This window comes from Bison bison, unplaced genomic scaffold (assembly GCF_000754665.1).
Source record: "Bison bison bison isolate TAMUID 2011002044 unplaced genomic scaffold, Bison_UMD1.0 scf7180017864158, whole genome shotgun sequence".
Classification (NCBI taxonomy): Eukaryota; Metazoa; Chordata; class Mammalia; order Artiodactyla; family Bovidae; genus Bison; species Bison bison.
In genome coordinates, this window is record NW_011494730.1 from 969,043 (window position 1) to 982,010 (window position 12,968).

The window sequence follows — 12,968 nt, forward strand, 5'->3', positions numbered from 1 at the left end:
GAATCTTTTTCTCCCCTCTGTTATATTTATTAAGAAGTTATAGCAGTAGTGTTCAGATACATGGAGGAAAACATTATGTACTCAAATGATACAGATTTTAACTCAGAAGGTACTTTTAACTTTGTTTTGTTGACTGTTACCACCCACCATAAAAATGTACCACACTGATTGTAAAGAGGAGCAGATGTAAGAACATATATAAATGAACGGGACAGTAATTTTAAAGCCCTAAGAGTGAAACCGGGGTTAGTGTATGTGGAACATATAAAGCTTTAAGATATACAGTTAGGTGCACCTTCCTGAAGTTTCTATTTTAATCAATAGCAAGTAAACTAACATAGTTTAGGGCTACAGATGTCTCTCAGACATCACGGGAATGTGGATTCACTCTCCGTTGCTGAGCAGTTTGAGAAGCACTGAATTACAGCTTATGTGCTACTAAGTATAGCTAACAAATTGACAAAAAGATTTTCTGAAAATAAAAGACTTAAAAAGTTATGTAACAGAAACTTAAAGTTTGTAATTCTACAACTAAATTCTCTCACATGCTCAATATCTGCCAATAAATGAAGAAGTTTTCTATGAAGTATTATTATCAAAAAGAATATATCAAAGGAACAGTCAGGTTACATTAAATTGAAGACCCAGTTTCGGGAGATGACTTCCATTAAACTACTTATATTCTGGTATTTTCATAGAAATAAGTCCTTCTCAATGTGAAAAAGGGGATACGATTTAGTTACTGAGAGTTTCATCTAACTTCAGACGGAAACAATCTGAAGTGTGGAAAAGAATATTTCTTTCTCCTTTTTCTGAGATGCAGAAGAATGGAAGTTCTTGAATTACTTCACCCAAAGTCTGGGCTTACCTGTATCCCAGCATGACTACATAGGTAAAAATCAAACTCATACGGGTGGGTAATGTCTGTGTCCACCGTCGTTCCAGCCGGGATGTTGCCACTTCTTCCGACCTAGATTCATTTGGTCAAAATTTAAACAAACAAGTCAAAGGTAAAGAATGTATCTGAAAGCACTTGTAAAAAGATATAAATACACAGGCTGATCCCATGCTTCACTACTTCCAGCCTGAAATAATACTTGAGAAGGTATTAAGAGCAGACCTCATTCTAGTCCTAGTTCCTATTCTTAAAAGTTGCTAAAAGTGAGAGCTGATCAACAATGTTTTATTCATCTCCATGGATGCTTAGCTGGTAGTTGATCCCAATATGGGTTGAACACTTAAAAAAATTGTTTTAGGAAGTAACTTTAAGTGCTCCAATTTATAACATCCGTGCATGGCAGGTTCTCTGAATATGTAATTCTTATGAAAATTAGCATTTTTCTCAGAGAATCCTATATTTTTAGAGTGAAAGGATGCTGACAACAACATAAGTAAGCTAGAGTCACCATTTGGTAGCTATTTATATGTCAGGATTTTACATACATTATTTCTAATTCTGATAATCCTGCAAGTTAAGCATTCCCATTTTGGGGCAAACTATGGCTCAGGAATATAAAATAACTTGCCCAGTAGCATACAGTAAAGGCCAGGACAGTCAAACATGGAAATGATTACAAAGGCCTTATTTCTTTAATTTCATATTAGCAGGTTCAACATCTTATAAGGAAATAGACACCATGATTGTCTCTAAGTAATACATGATGTGAACGAAACAGGTAGAAGTTCCTGATAATGACAGGCTCCTAACAAAAGAATTTAAAATGCATATATATACTTACCTCTAGCTCCTTATCCCTAACACATTTAAAATCATTAATTATAAGTCGAGGTTTATAAGGCTAACAAATCAGAAACTATCCTACTGACTCAGATATTCTTTCTGCCATGTGAGGGCCCACCACCAGGTGCGGGCTTCAGTTACAGCCTTGCAGGGCAGCCAGCTAGCCTTCCCCAAGTCACAAAACAAAGAAAATAGTTCACAGTCTTACTAAATTACGCCTATTCTTAACACCCAGATCTCCTTATTAACACATATAAACAGTTTCACTCTGTTTACAGGGGCAGCAGAATGCCTGGGATCATATCACAGCACCACCGAGTTTCTAGTCATGAGATCTAGGACACAGTGCTTTCCTTGCTGTGCCTATTTCCTCATTTATAATGATCTCTCATCTATTATGATTAGGAGGTATTGAGAGCAAAGGTGAAAGAGAAGCAAATAAATGAAGGAAAGGCACAATTAAACACCAGTTGCAAGAAATCATTAAATCTAACTTAGATTTTCCTAATCCAACTTCTGAAGAAAGCTTTGGTTTCCTAGGTATAGAAATGTAGCTAGTAATTTGGGGCAAAGGACTTTAACAACACGGAGGCCAGAATAAAACTACCATTACTGCTATGAGAGGTGTGGCAAAGGACAGTAGTAAAAGCACCCTGGAGCCAGACTGCCTAATAAGCTTGCCTAATTCGAGTCCCAGCTCTGCCCAGTACTAGCTTTGTAACATTGGGAGGTTATTTAACCTCCATGTGGCAGAGTTTCCTCCTGTGAAAACTGGGGATAATAATAATAAAGTTCCTCATAGTGTTGTTTGTGAGGACTAAATGAGTTAAACTTATAAAGAAGACCCAGAACAGTGCCTGTCATCATGCCCTCTTTGTCTATCACAACAACCATTACCACCATCCTACAACTAGTTAACTTCCACCGAGTGCTCAGCGTGTGCTAAGCACCGTTCTAAGTATATTAACATGTTTTAATTTTAAAAAATTATTTCAAAAACCCAAAATAATGCAAATATTAATGCTATCCAAACCTTGTTTAGAAAAAAAAAACAGGCACAGAGATTTTAAGTTATTTGCCCGAAGTTATACAACAAGTGCAATCAAAGACCAGGTATCAAAATATATACCAAAGACAAGACACACTCCTCTCTTTCTCAGTCTTTTCTAATGATCCCCCTTCCCAAGAGGACACTAACCCTTGCAATCCTCAGATTTCTCTGCTCTAAGGTTCGCAAGATGGAGGCAAAACACTGGAAATGAGTTAGCTTGCATGAATTTTCACTAATCACTCTATGATGTCCCTCATTTGTAAAATTAATTTTTACAAGAGATTTTGAAACTAGGACGTAACTTTTTCTTCTGGACACTGAAGGAAAATATGAATAAAAAGAATAATTTAAAAACTCTAAATTTTTTCACAACAACAAAAAAGTATAACGGGATTCTGAACATCTGGAGTGCTCCCAGAAATTCTAGGAGGTTAAAAAAATTATCCTGTTTTGATGCCTCTATACTCATAATCAAGCTGTTTTGTTGTAACCTACTACCATATGTTAAAAATCCTGCTGTTGGCAGAGAGCCTTTGTTAAGTGCTCTATGAACCATATGATATAACCTTTGCTCGGGACAATAAGTGTTACAACAGATGCAAGATTACCCTTTCAGTTCTATCAGCACAAAACAGTCGAGTGTGGTGTCTCTTCTGAACTACAATGTAGGTTATTCCAGGTTGATAGTCTTTCTCCAAACTGATGCAGGCTTCTCGAATTGCTAGGAGTTCATAATATAATACCTAGAGAAGATTAAATGGGAAGATTTGATAGAATCAGTTCTATACATACTTCAAAGTAAGATACTGATTTACACTCAGTTTAACTCATTACTTTATAGCTAACTATACTTCTCTATTTTATCCTGACTAATACCAGAGCATGGTCTTAGTGATCAAGGTTTACACATCCACAATAAACACTTTAAAAGGGAAAATCTAAGGAAGGGTCAAAATTTGACTGTAGGGGCTCTCAACTTAATTAAAGCTTCTAACTTCAGAACTAGACACCACATTATAAATACAGTACCTGATATAACCATAGTACGGGAGAATCCCGGGCAACCAACCTGCCTGAACTGCCCCTCTGAAACACCATCCCGATAGAAGATGATACGAGTAGGCTTGAACCGAGTTGACTTATAAAACTGAATGAGAAGTTCTCGGACCATGGAGGCGAGGTCCTGGATGATCTCCTGTCGGGGTCTCTGAACTCTTACAGTAGCACAGTATCTGCTTGGGTGGGCATCCATACTACCTACAACCTAGGTTGGAAGAAGTAAAGAAAAAAAAATAGAAATTAAGGTAATCAAAAGTGTATCAGTATGAATTTTACCATAAAAAATTGGAAAAAAAATACCTAGATTTCATTTAAATGTGTATTTTACTATAACCTTAACAATCACTGTTCATTTTGAAAGTAATGAAAACAGACAATTCCAGTGACGAACAGAATAAGTGAAGAACAGAATAAAAGACCCAGTCTAGGGTCAAAAACTATTTTCCTCTAAGTAGGCTGCACTTTACATTTAACAATTTGATTCTAATTTACAGATGTTGCTGGTAAACCTAAATACTGGTAAATATAGACAAAAAGATGTATATAAAGAGAACAAGAGGAAGAAGAAAAGTAAAAAAGAGGATCCATTCAAACACCTGTGCTTCCCTGAGAGCTCAGTTGGTAAAGAACCCTCCTACAATGCAGGAGACCCAGGTTTGATCCCTGGATGGGGACGATCCCCTGGAGAAGGAAATGGCAACCCATTCCAGTATTCTTGCCTAGAAAATTTCATGGACAGAGAAGCCTGGCAGGCTATAGTCCATGGGGTCTCCAAGAGTCAAACACGATTTAACAACTAAATCACCACCATTCAAACACCTGATTTCTCTTACAGTTTAGCAAACCACCCCAGAAGTCATACTCAGAAGATTTTGGCATCCTCTTTTGGGGGCTTCCCTGATAGCTCAGTTGATAAAGAATCTGCCTGCAATGCAGGAGACCCTGGTTCAATTCTCGGTCGGGAAGATCCCCTGAAGAAGGGTAGGCTAGCCATTCCAGCATTCTTGGGCTTCCCTGGTGGCTCAGCTGGTAAAGAATCCACCGGCAATGTGGGAGACCTGGGTTCGATCCCTGGGTTGGGAAGATCCCCTGGAGAAGGGAATGGCTACCCACTCCAGTATTCTGGCCTGGAGAATTCCATGGACTGTGTAGTCCATGGGGCTGCAAAGAGTCAGATATGACCAAGCGACTTTCACTTTCTTTCACTTTAAGAACTGTTCAGTTCAGTTCAGTTCAGTTGCTCAGTTATGTCTGACTCTTTGCGACCCCATGAATCGCAGCACGCCAGGCCTCCCTGTTCATCACCAACTCCCGGAGTTCACTCAAATTCATGTCCATCGAGTCTGTGATGCCATCCAGCCATCTCATCCTCTGTCGTCCCCTTCTCCTCCTGCCCCCAATCCCTCCCAGCATCAGAGTCTTTTCCAATGAGTCAACTCTTCGCATGAGGTGGCCAGAGTACTGGAGTTTCAGCTTCAGCATCATTCCTTCCAAAGAAATCCCAGGGCTGATCTCCTTCAGAATGGACTGGTTGGATCTCCTTGCAGTCCAAGGGACTCTCAAGAGTCTTCTCCAACACCACAGTTCAAAAGCATCAATTCTTCGGCACTCAGCTTTCTTCACTGTCCAACTCTCACATCCATACATGACCGCTGGAAAAACCATAGCCTTGACTAGACGGACCTTTGTTGGCAAAGTAATGTCTCTGCTTTTGAATATGCTATCTAGGTTGGTCATAACTTTCCTTCCAAGGAGTAAGTGTCTTCAATTTCATGGCTGCAGTCACCATCTGCAGTGATTTTGGAGCCCAGAAAAATAAAGTCTGACACTATTTCCACTGTTTCCCCATCTATTTCCCATGAAGTGATGGGACCGAATGCCATGATCTGTTACACTTCCTAAATTTTTAAAAGAATTTTTCCTCTTTTACTGCAATGCCCTAGATAAAAAGTCCTGACTCTATACTCAGTCTTATTGTGTTGTATTTATGCTTTGTATCTGGTCACTGGAGAAGTTAGTATTGGTTCTGAGAGTAGCTATCTTAATTTTTTCTTTCTGTGTCTTAATATTGTTGTGTTTGCAGCCCATGCATTGCAGTTAGAGAGTAGCCCCCACTCACTGCAACTAGAGAAAAGCCTTTGCAACAACGAAGACCCACAACAGCCAAAAATGAAAATTAAGAAATAAATAAAGGTAGGCAAGAGATAGAAGAGGCAGATGTTAAGAGAAGCAGTATTAAAGATTTCAAGTGCAAAGTATTAAACTGGACAAAGGTGAAGATATTTTATACTGAAAAAAAAGCAATGCACCAAACTTGTATGTGATACATCTTTCTGTAATAATGACATGACTGAAATACATAAACTCTTTGAATTATAAAAAGTAACTGAAAATATGCAATTATGGAGAGGCCAAACAGACAAATTTCTGTGTAGGACACAGAAGAGTTGAGTAATACAATTAGTAAACTTGATCTAATAGATATATATGGAACCTGTAGCCTCCGAACTAGAGAATAATCATTCTTTTAAAAAATCCAAAGAACATTTGAAAGTTGGCTCTGGATAGATCTACATAAATATACATAATCTGTAAAACTTCACAAATGTATTTTTAAAACTTTATATATATTTACAAAAGCTTATTTCAAAGAAAATGTCATTAAAATTCAGAAAGTTAAAACCAAAATGTTGATCTTCATGTAAATTTGAGATAAGATAAACCTGCCTGATACTCACAGCAGCAATAGAAGGCTTCTTCCCATCACCAGCTGGCGGATGAGTGACATCTGCTCCCAAAAAGATCACTGGTTGCTGGAACACAGAAGGTCTTAAACACATTTTTAACAAGAGTTAGATAAATTTTTTCATTATGCTTTTATCTGTCTCACACTAGGGCAGCACAATTGCAAGTTGCTGGTATAGCACAGAGAAGATCCTTTTCAGACAGCTTCTGCCTTAAGCAGCTGTGCTGATGGTTGTAAAGGGCAGTTGCGGCCAGCATTCTTCATAATAGGCATAAAATGATAAAATTTCCTCATATTAACCCATCAATTTATATCAACCTTTCTTTAATCTACTTACATTTTAAGCCAGTGTAATCTTGAAAGGAGATAAAGAATCATTAAACCACACTGGAAGGGATTAAGGGAGTCTACTACTCCCCGAACAAAAGTGTAAAATTTGAGTAACATATATTTAATAGTCATAAAGTAGCTAGTGGTTCATTTTATTTTAAAATTGTATTCTTGAAAGTCAAATGACTACTTCTCTTAGTTCTTAGGCTTGATAAAATTCTATATTCATCTCATTTATGAATCTCATTTATATTTAATAGGGATGGGAAATAGAGGCAGTATGGAAAAACAGGAAAAAAAAAGAGCTTTTGTGTCAACAAGACATTTAAGATTTTAGAGCCCTAGTTGCTTCAACTATTAAAAGGAAACCTATTGTTTAATTCTCCAAATAACATTATGCCTCTTCCCCAGCACCCCATTTCTAGGTCATCATGTCTCATAGGTCCTAAGAGCTCTTAGACATGATGGCAATGTAACAGTAACATCTGTTGTCCAATTGACCCCAGCAATTGATATGACTTATTTAACTGATTTACTTAATTGACATGCCCCCTCTGGTGGCTCAGACGGTAAAGCGTCTGTCTACAATGTGGGAGACCTGGGTTTGATCCCTGGGTCAGGAAGTTCCCTGGACAAGGAAATGGTAACCCACTCCAGTACTCTTGCCTAGAAAATCCCGTGGACAGAGGAGCCTGGTGTCCATGGGGTCGCAAAGAGTCGGACATGACTGAGGAACTTCACTTTCACTTTCTCCTCTAATCCCTGGGATTCCCTGGTGGCTCAGCTGGTAAAGAATCCAATCACAATGTGGGAGGATCCCTGAGTTGGGAAGATCCCCTGGAGAAGGGAACGGCTACCCACTCCAGTACTCTGGCCTGGAGAATTCCATGGACTGTATAGTGCATGGGGTCGCAAAGAGTCGGACATGACTGGGCGACTTTCACTTCACTTCCCTTCTCCCCTAACCCCACCCTAAGTCCCTAAAGGAGGAAGAAAGGCTTCCCTCACTTTCTAGGTGAGTGGCCTCAAGACACCAGCTTGAAGATGACTACTGGACTTCCCTGGTGGTGCAGTGGATAAGAATCCACCTGCCAATGCAGGGGACATGGGTTTGAAAACTCCACACGTCACAGAGAACTAAGCCCGTGTGCAACAACTACTGAGCCTTTGCTCTAGAGCCCGGGAGCTGCAACTATGGAGCCCACGTGCTGCAACCACTGAAGCCCGTGCACACAGAGCCTGTGCTCTGCAGCAAGAGAGGCCACCGCAATGAGAAGCCCAAGCACCACAACAGAGTAGCCCCCATTTGCTGCAACTAGAGAAAGCCTGCCTAAAAGTAACGAAGACCCAGCGCAGCCAAAAGAAAAAACAAGAAGGTGACTACCAAACAATGAAAAAATTTTACAAGCTGGATGCATCTGAAAAATAAAGTTCTCAGTACTTTCTAGTGAGAGCTGAGGAACTTTGCACACTAAATGAAAATGGGATTTTTCATAAAGCAGTCTCTTAAATTTTGCCAATCAAAACTCTTTACTTTTTGCCAAAATTTCTACTTATCGCCTATGGCAGGAATCACCAAAGTTGTCTCTTACATAGGTCTTAGGTATGGCTGCTGCTGCCGCTAAGTCGCTTCAGTAATGTCCGACTCTGTGCAACCCCATAGACGGCAGCCCACCAGGCTCCTCCGCCCATGGGATTTTCCAGGCAAGAGCACTGGACTGGGTTGCCATTTCCTCCTCCAATGCATGAAAGGGAAAAGTCAAAGTGAAGTCGCTCAGTCATGTCCGACTCTTAGCAACTCCATGGACTGCAGCCTACCAGGCTCCTCCGCCAATGGGATTTTCCAGGCAAGAGTACTGGAGTGGGGTGCCATTGCCTTCTCCTAGGTATGGCAAAACATAGAAAAATTAAGGTATGAAAACTAATGGAAAAAAAATGAATATCTTATTAGGTGATTAGCTTATCTTACCTTTGATGAGGTACAAGAATATTATTGATCCCTCCAAGTTTAACATTTATCTTCAGGCACAGGTTTGAGAGAGTTTGAGGGGATGTTTTTATTACATTCTTGACTTGAACACATTGTGTAGCCATACCCAAAAGTGTATCTCCAACACGTTTCACCTCCGCTAGGAAACAAATACAAACATCTCTAGTTAAAAAAGGTCAAATTTTACTGACCATTAAGCTGCTTTGTATGTTTTCCCCTTTGAAATATATCACTGTATTACAGGATACCCCAAATTATACCAATACTAAAACAATGTTATTAAATTTTATAGTATACTGTCTTTTTTTGGGCAATGCAGCGTGGGTTGTGGAATTTTAGTTCCCCAACCAGGGACTGAACCTGGGCCTTTAGTAATGAGAGCCAACTGATCCTAATTACTGGACTGCCAGGGAATTCCCTATACTGCCTTATTTGATTATATAAATGTGTAGTGTCTTGAGGTCATTCAAGAGTGCAGTTAGTAATATAATTTCTATCTTAAATGTTTTAAACTGATGTCTAGCCAATTAAAATAAACTGGATCTTTCGAATTAACTGTTTCCAGGATTTCTGAAAACTCTGTTCTAAAATAGACAATTATAAAATATGAAAAATTATCCTAAAATATAAAGTATACTGCCTTGAAGATCAGCTTAAGCATTTAGTGATAATGTTTCCAGTTGTTTTCTTCATATATAAGAAAGTATATTTTTGTCTTCATGAAAATACTATAACCGCAACTGAAAAACCAGAGAAAAATATCAATACATAAACCCTTATTAGTATTTAATTGTACTTTCTTCCAGTAATATTTTCATCTGTATTATTTTAATGCAGTTATAATCACAGTATACTTATAGCTTTCAATCCTATTTTCCAAAGTTTAATTTAGAAATATTAAAAAAAAAAAAGAAATATAGAGGTATTACAGTATAAAGGCTTTTATCCTGTCCCTTTCTTTATCCTGTTTCCTTTTCTTATCTAAGTATTCACACAATGACATATTTTTGAACTGAATATAGGTTTCTATTATTTCATCAATAATATATCAAATAGATTTCTATTATTTCAAAGAACATTATGAATAACATCTTTGTATATTTACTTTTGTTTGGTTGTGTAACTATAGCTTCAGGATAAATTTCTATAGGTAGAATTTTTATAGATACTGAAAAATCACCCTCCAAAAAGATTTATTAATTCATTTAACAAATATTTATCGAGTCATCTGATACATGCTAGCACTGTGTGAAGCTCTGGGGATACAATGCTAAGTCAAGACAGACACTGTTTTTGCCCTCATAGAATTTATAGTCTAGTCAGAGAAATAGGCATTAGTTAAATAATTTTAAATTTAACATCACAACTGTGAAACAACATAAAGGAGTGGTAACAAGGTGCTGCTGCTCCTCCTGCTGCTGCTAAGTCGCTTCAGTCGTGTCCGACTCTGTGCAACCCCAGAGACGGCAGCCCACCAGGCTCCCCCGTCCCTGGGATTCTCCAGGCAAGAACACTGGAGTGGGTTGCCATTTCCTTCTCCAATGCATGAAAAGTGAAAAGTGAAAGTGAAGTCACTCAGTCACGTCCAACTCTTAGCGACCCCATGGACTGCAGCCTACCAGGCTCCTCCGCCCATGGGATTTTCCAGGCAAGAGTACTGGAGTGGGTTGCCATTGCCTTAAAGACAATAAATGTTAAGAGAATCTGACCTTGTCAGGGAGGTCAGGAAAAGCTTCCCCCAAGGAAGGGATGTCAGAACTAAAAAAGAATGTGTGTTTACTTGGTGAAGGGTGGAAGAGAGTTATGAGAAGCAATATAGGTAGAAGGAAGAGGGTAATCAAAGAGATCCTGTGGGGAAAAAAGCATAAAGCAAGAAGATGAATTCTGAAGAGGTAAGAAGTCATGGATTAGAACATGCAAACCCTTGGAAGATAATCTTAAGTGTCAATTTTATCAATTGCATAATGAAAAACTACTGAAGTGGGGGTGATTGGGAAGGTGGTAAAATCAGATCTGTACTTTAAAAATAGTACTCTGGACACTGGCTATAGCACTAACACATAAAAGATTAGAAGTCATCACTTCCATCCTCACAACAACAGAAAAAGCTGAACAAAACTGAAAATCAATGATTTGTCTTTGTCTTAAATCCATCAGAGAAATGAGGTAACAAAGAGAACTGCCACCCCAAAACAGGTGAATACAATGAATCACAGTCAAGATCAGCTTATTAGAAGCAGAAACTGATGAAGCCATTAACTGCAGGAACAATTAAACACTAACTCCTGGGAATTCTATGGCAGCCCAGTGGCTAGGACTCCCAAGCTCTCACTGCCAAGGACCAGGGTTCAGTTCCTGGTCGGGTCGGGGAACTAAGATTCCACAAGCTGCGCAGCGTGGCCAAGAACAAACAAAACAAAACACACACACAGAAAACCACACACACTAACTCCTATATCTCAAGAAGAAAACCCAAGCAATTCAAATAAAAATGAGCAAAGGATTTGAATAGACATTTCTCCAAAGAAGATCTACAGTTGGTCAACAAACACAGGAAAAGATATTCCACATCACTAATCATTAAAGAATGCAAATCAAAACCATAATGAGATACTACCCCATACCCAATAGGATGGCTAAAATAAATGACAAGTACTGGCAGGAATGTGGAGAAACTGAAACCTTGCCCATTGCTGATAGGAACGTAAAATGGTGCAGATTCCGTGGAAAACAGCAAGGCAATTGCTCAAGAAACTAAAACTGAATTACCATATAATCCAACAATTTCACTTCTGGGAATAGATCCAAAAGAAGGGAAAGGAAGGACTGGAACAGAGAGCTGTATGCTCATGTTCAAAGCAGCGTTATGGTGGAAGTAATCCAAGAGCTCACTGATACATGAATAGATAAACAAAGTGTGGATACACATGCAAGGGAATATTATTTAGCTTTAAAAAGGAAGAAAATTCTAGCACAGATTAACCTGAGGAACATTATACTAAATGAAATAAACAGTCACAAAGGACAAATACTATTATGATCCATTTATATGTGGTAACTAGAATAGTCAAATTCATACAATCAAAGTAGAATACAGGTTTCTAGGAGTTGGGAAGGAGAGATGGGGAGTTAGTGCTGAGTTTCAATTAGGGATGATTGGAGATGGATGGTGGTGATGGCTGTACAACATGAATGTACTTGATGTCACTGAACTGTATACTTGTTAAAATGGTAAATTTTATGTTTTATATTTATTTTACCACAAAAAAGGGGAATAAAATTCTTATACATACTACAACATAGATAAACCTCCAGGACATTACCCTAAGTGAAATAAGCCAAGAACAAAGAGATAAGTATTGTACGGCTCCATTTACACAAGTTACTAGAATAGGTAAATTCATAGAGACAGAAAGTAGAATAGAAGCTACCAGGGGCTGGTGGGTAGGGGAATGGGGAGTTATTGTTTAATGGGTACAGAATTCTGTCTGAGATGATGAAAAAATTCTGGAAATGAATAGCAGTGATAGTTGCACAGTGCTGTGAATATACTTTACGCCACTGAACCGTGTACTCTAAGACGGTTAAAATGCTAAATTTTATGTTATGTATATTTTACCATGCATACACACCAAAACTTGTTAAAAAATAGTTAATTCAAGGACATCCTATGAAAACAGTATATCAGAAAGAATGAACACTACAATCAAAATTTGACACCAGGGCCTTTCTTGGTGGTCCAATGACTCCAGTGCAGGGGGCACCGGTTCCATCCCTGGTAGGGGAACTAAGTGCCCACATACTGCATGGCAGGGCCAGAAACAAAACTGACACCAAGCAACTAATCGATAGAAGGCGTCACTTATACCAACATGAGATAAATGTAGAGATTCCAGGGTTCTGGCTAAAGAGGGAGGGCTACAGTGGAGCCTGAAATACAGGCATCAGCACTCAAGAAACAAATATTAAACTTAAAGTGGCAAATCGATGAGTTTTTCTATGAGAAAAACAAATAGGATGAAGGCTATGATGGTGCTGAAAGATAAGAATT

At 38.6% G+C, this 12,968-nt stretch overlaps 1 protein-coding gene across 4 annotated transcripts in view; it reads right to left on the minus strand.

The window, feature by feature from the left end:
• The window catches only part of AGO3 (argonaute RISC catalytic component 3), a 131,844-nt gene that overhangs the window by 17,173 nt on the left and 101,703 nt on the right, over positions 1–12,968 (minus strand). For all 4 annotated transcript variants that reach the window (XM_010841174.1, XM_010841175.1, XM_010841177.1 and 1 more), the window contains 5 exons: positions 8,897–9,056; positions 6,590–6,680; positions 3,862–4,056; positions 3,401–3,535; positions 869–970 (listed from right to left, as the gene is read on the minus strand). In XM_010841174.1, coding sequence (XP_010839476.1) covers positions 869–970; positions 3,401–3,535; positions 3,862–4,056; positions 6,590–6,680; positions 8,897–9,056 — 683 coding nt within the window. The remainder of the gene's footprint in view (positions 1–868; positions 971–3,400; positions 3,536–3,861; positions 4,057–6,589; positions 6,681–8,896; positions 9,057–12,968) is intronic.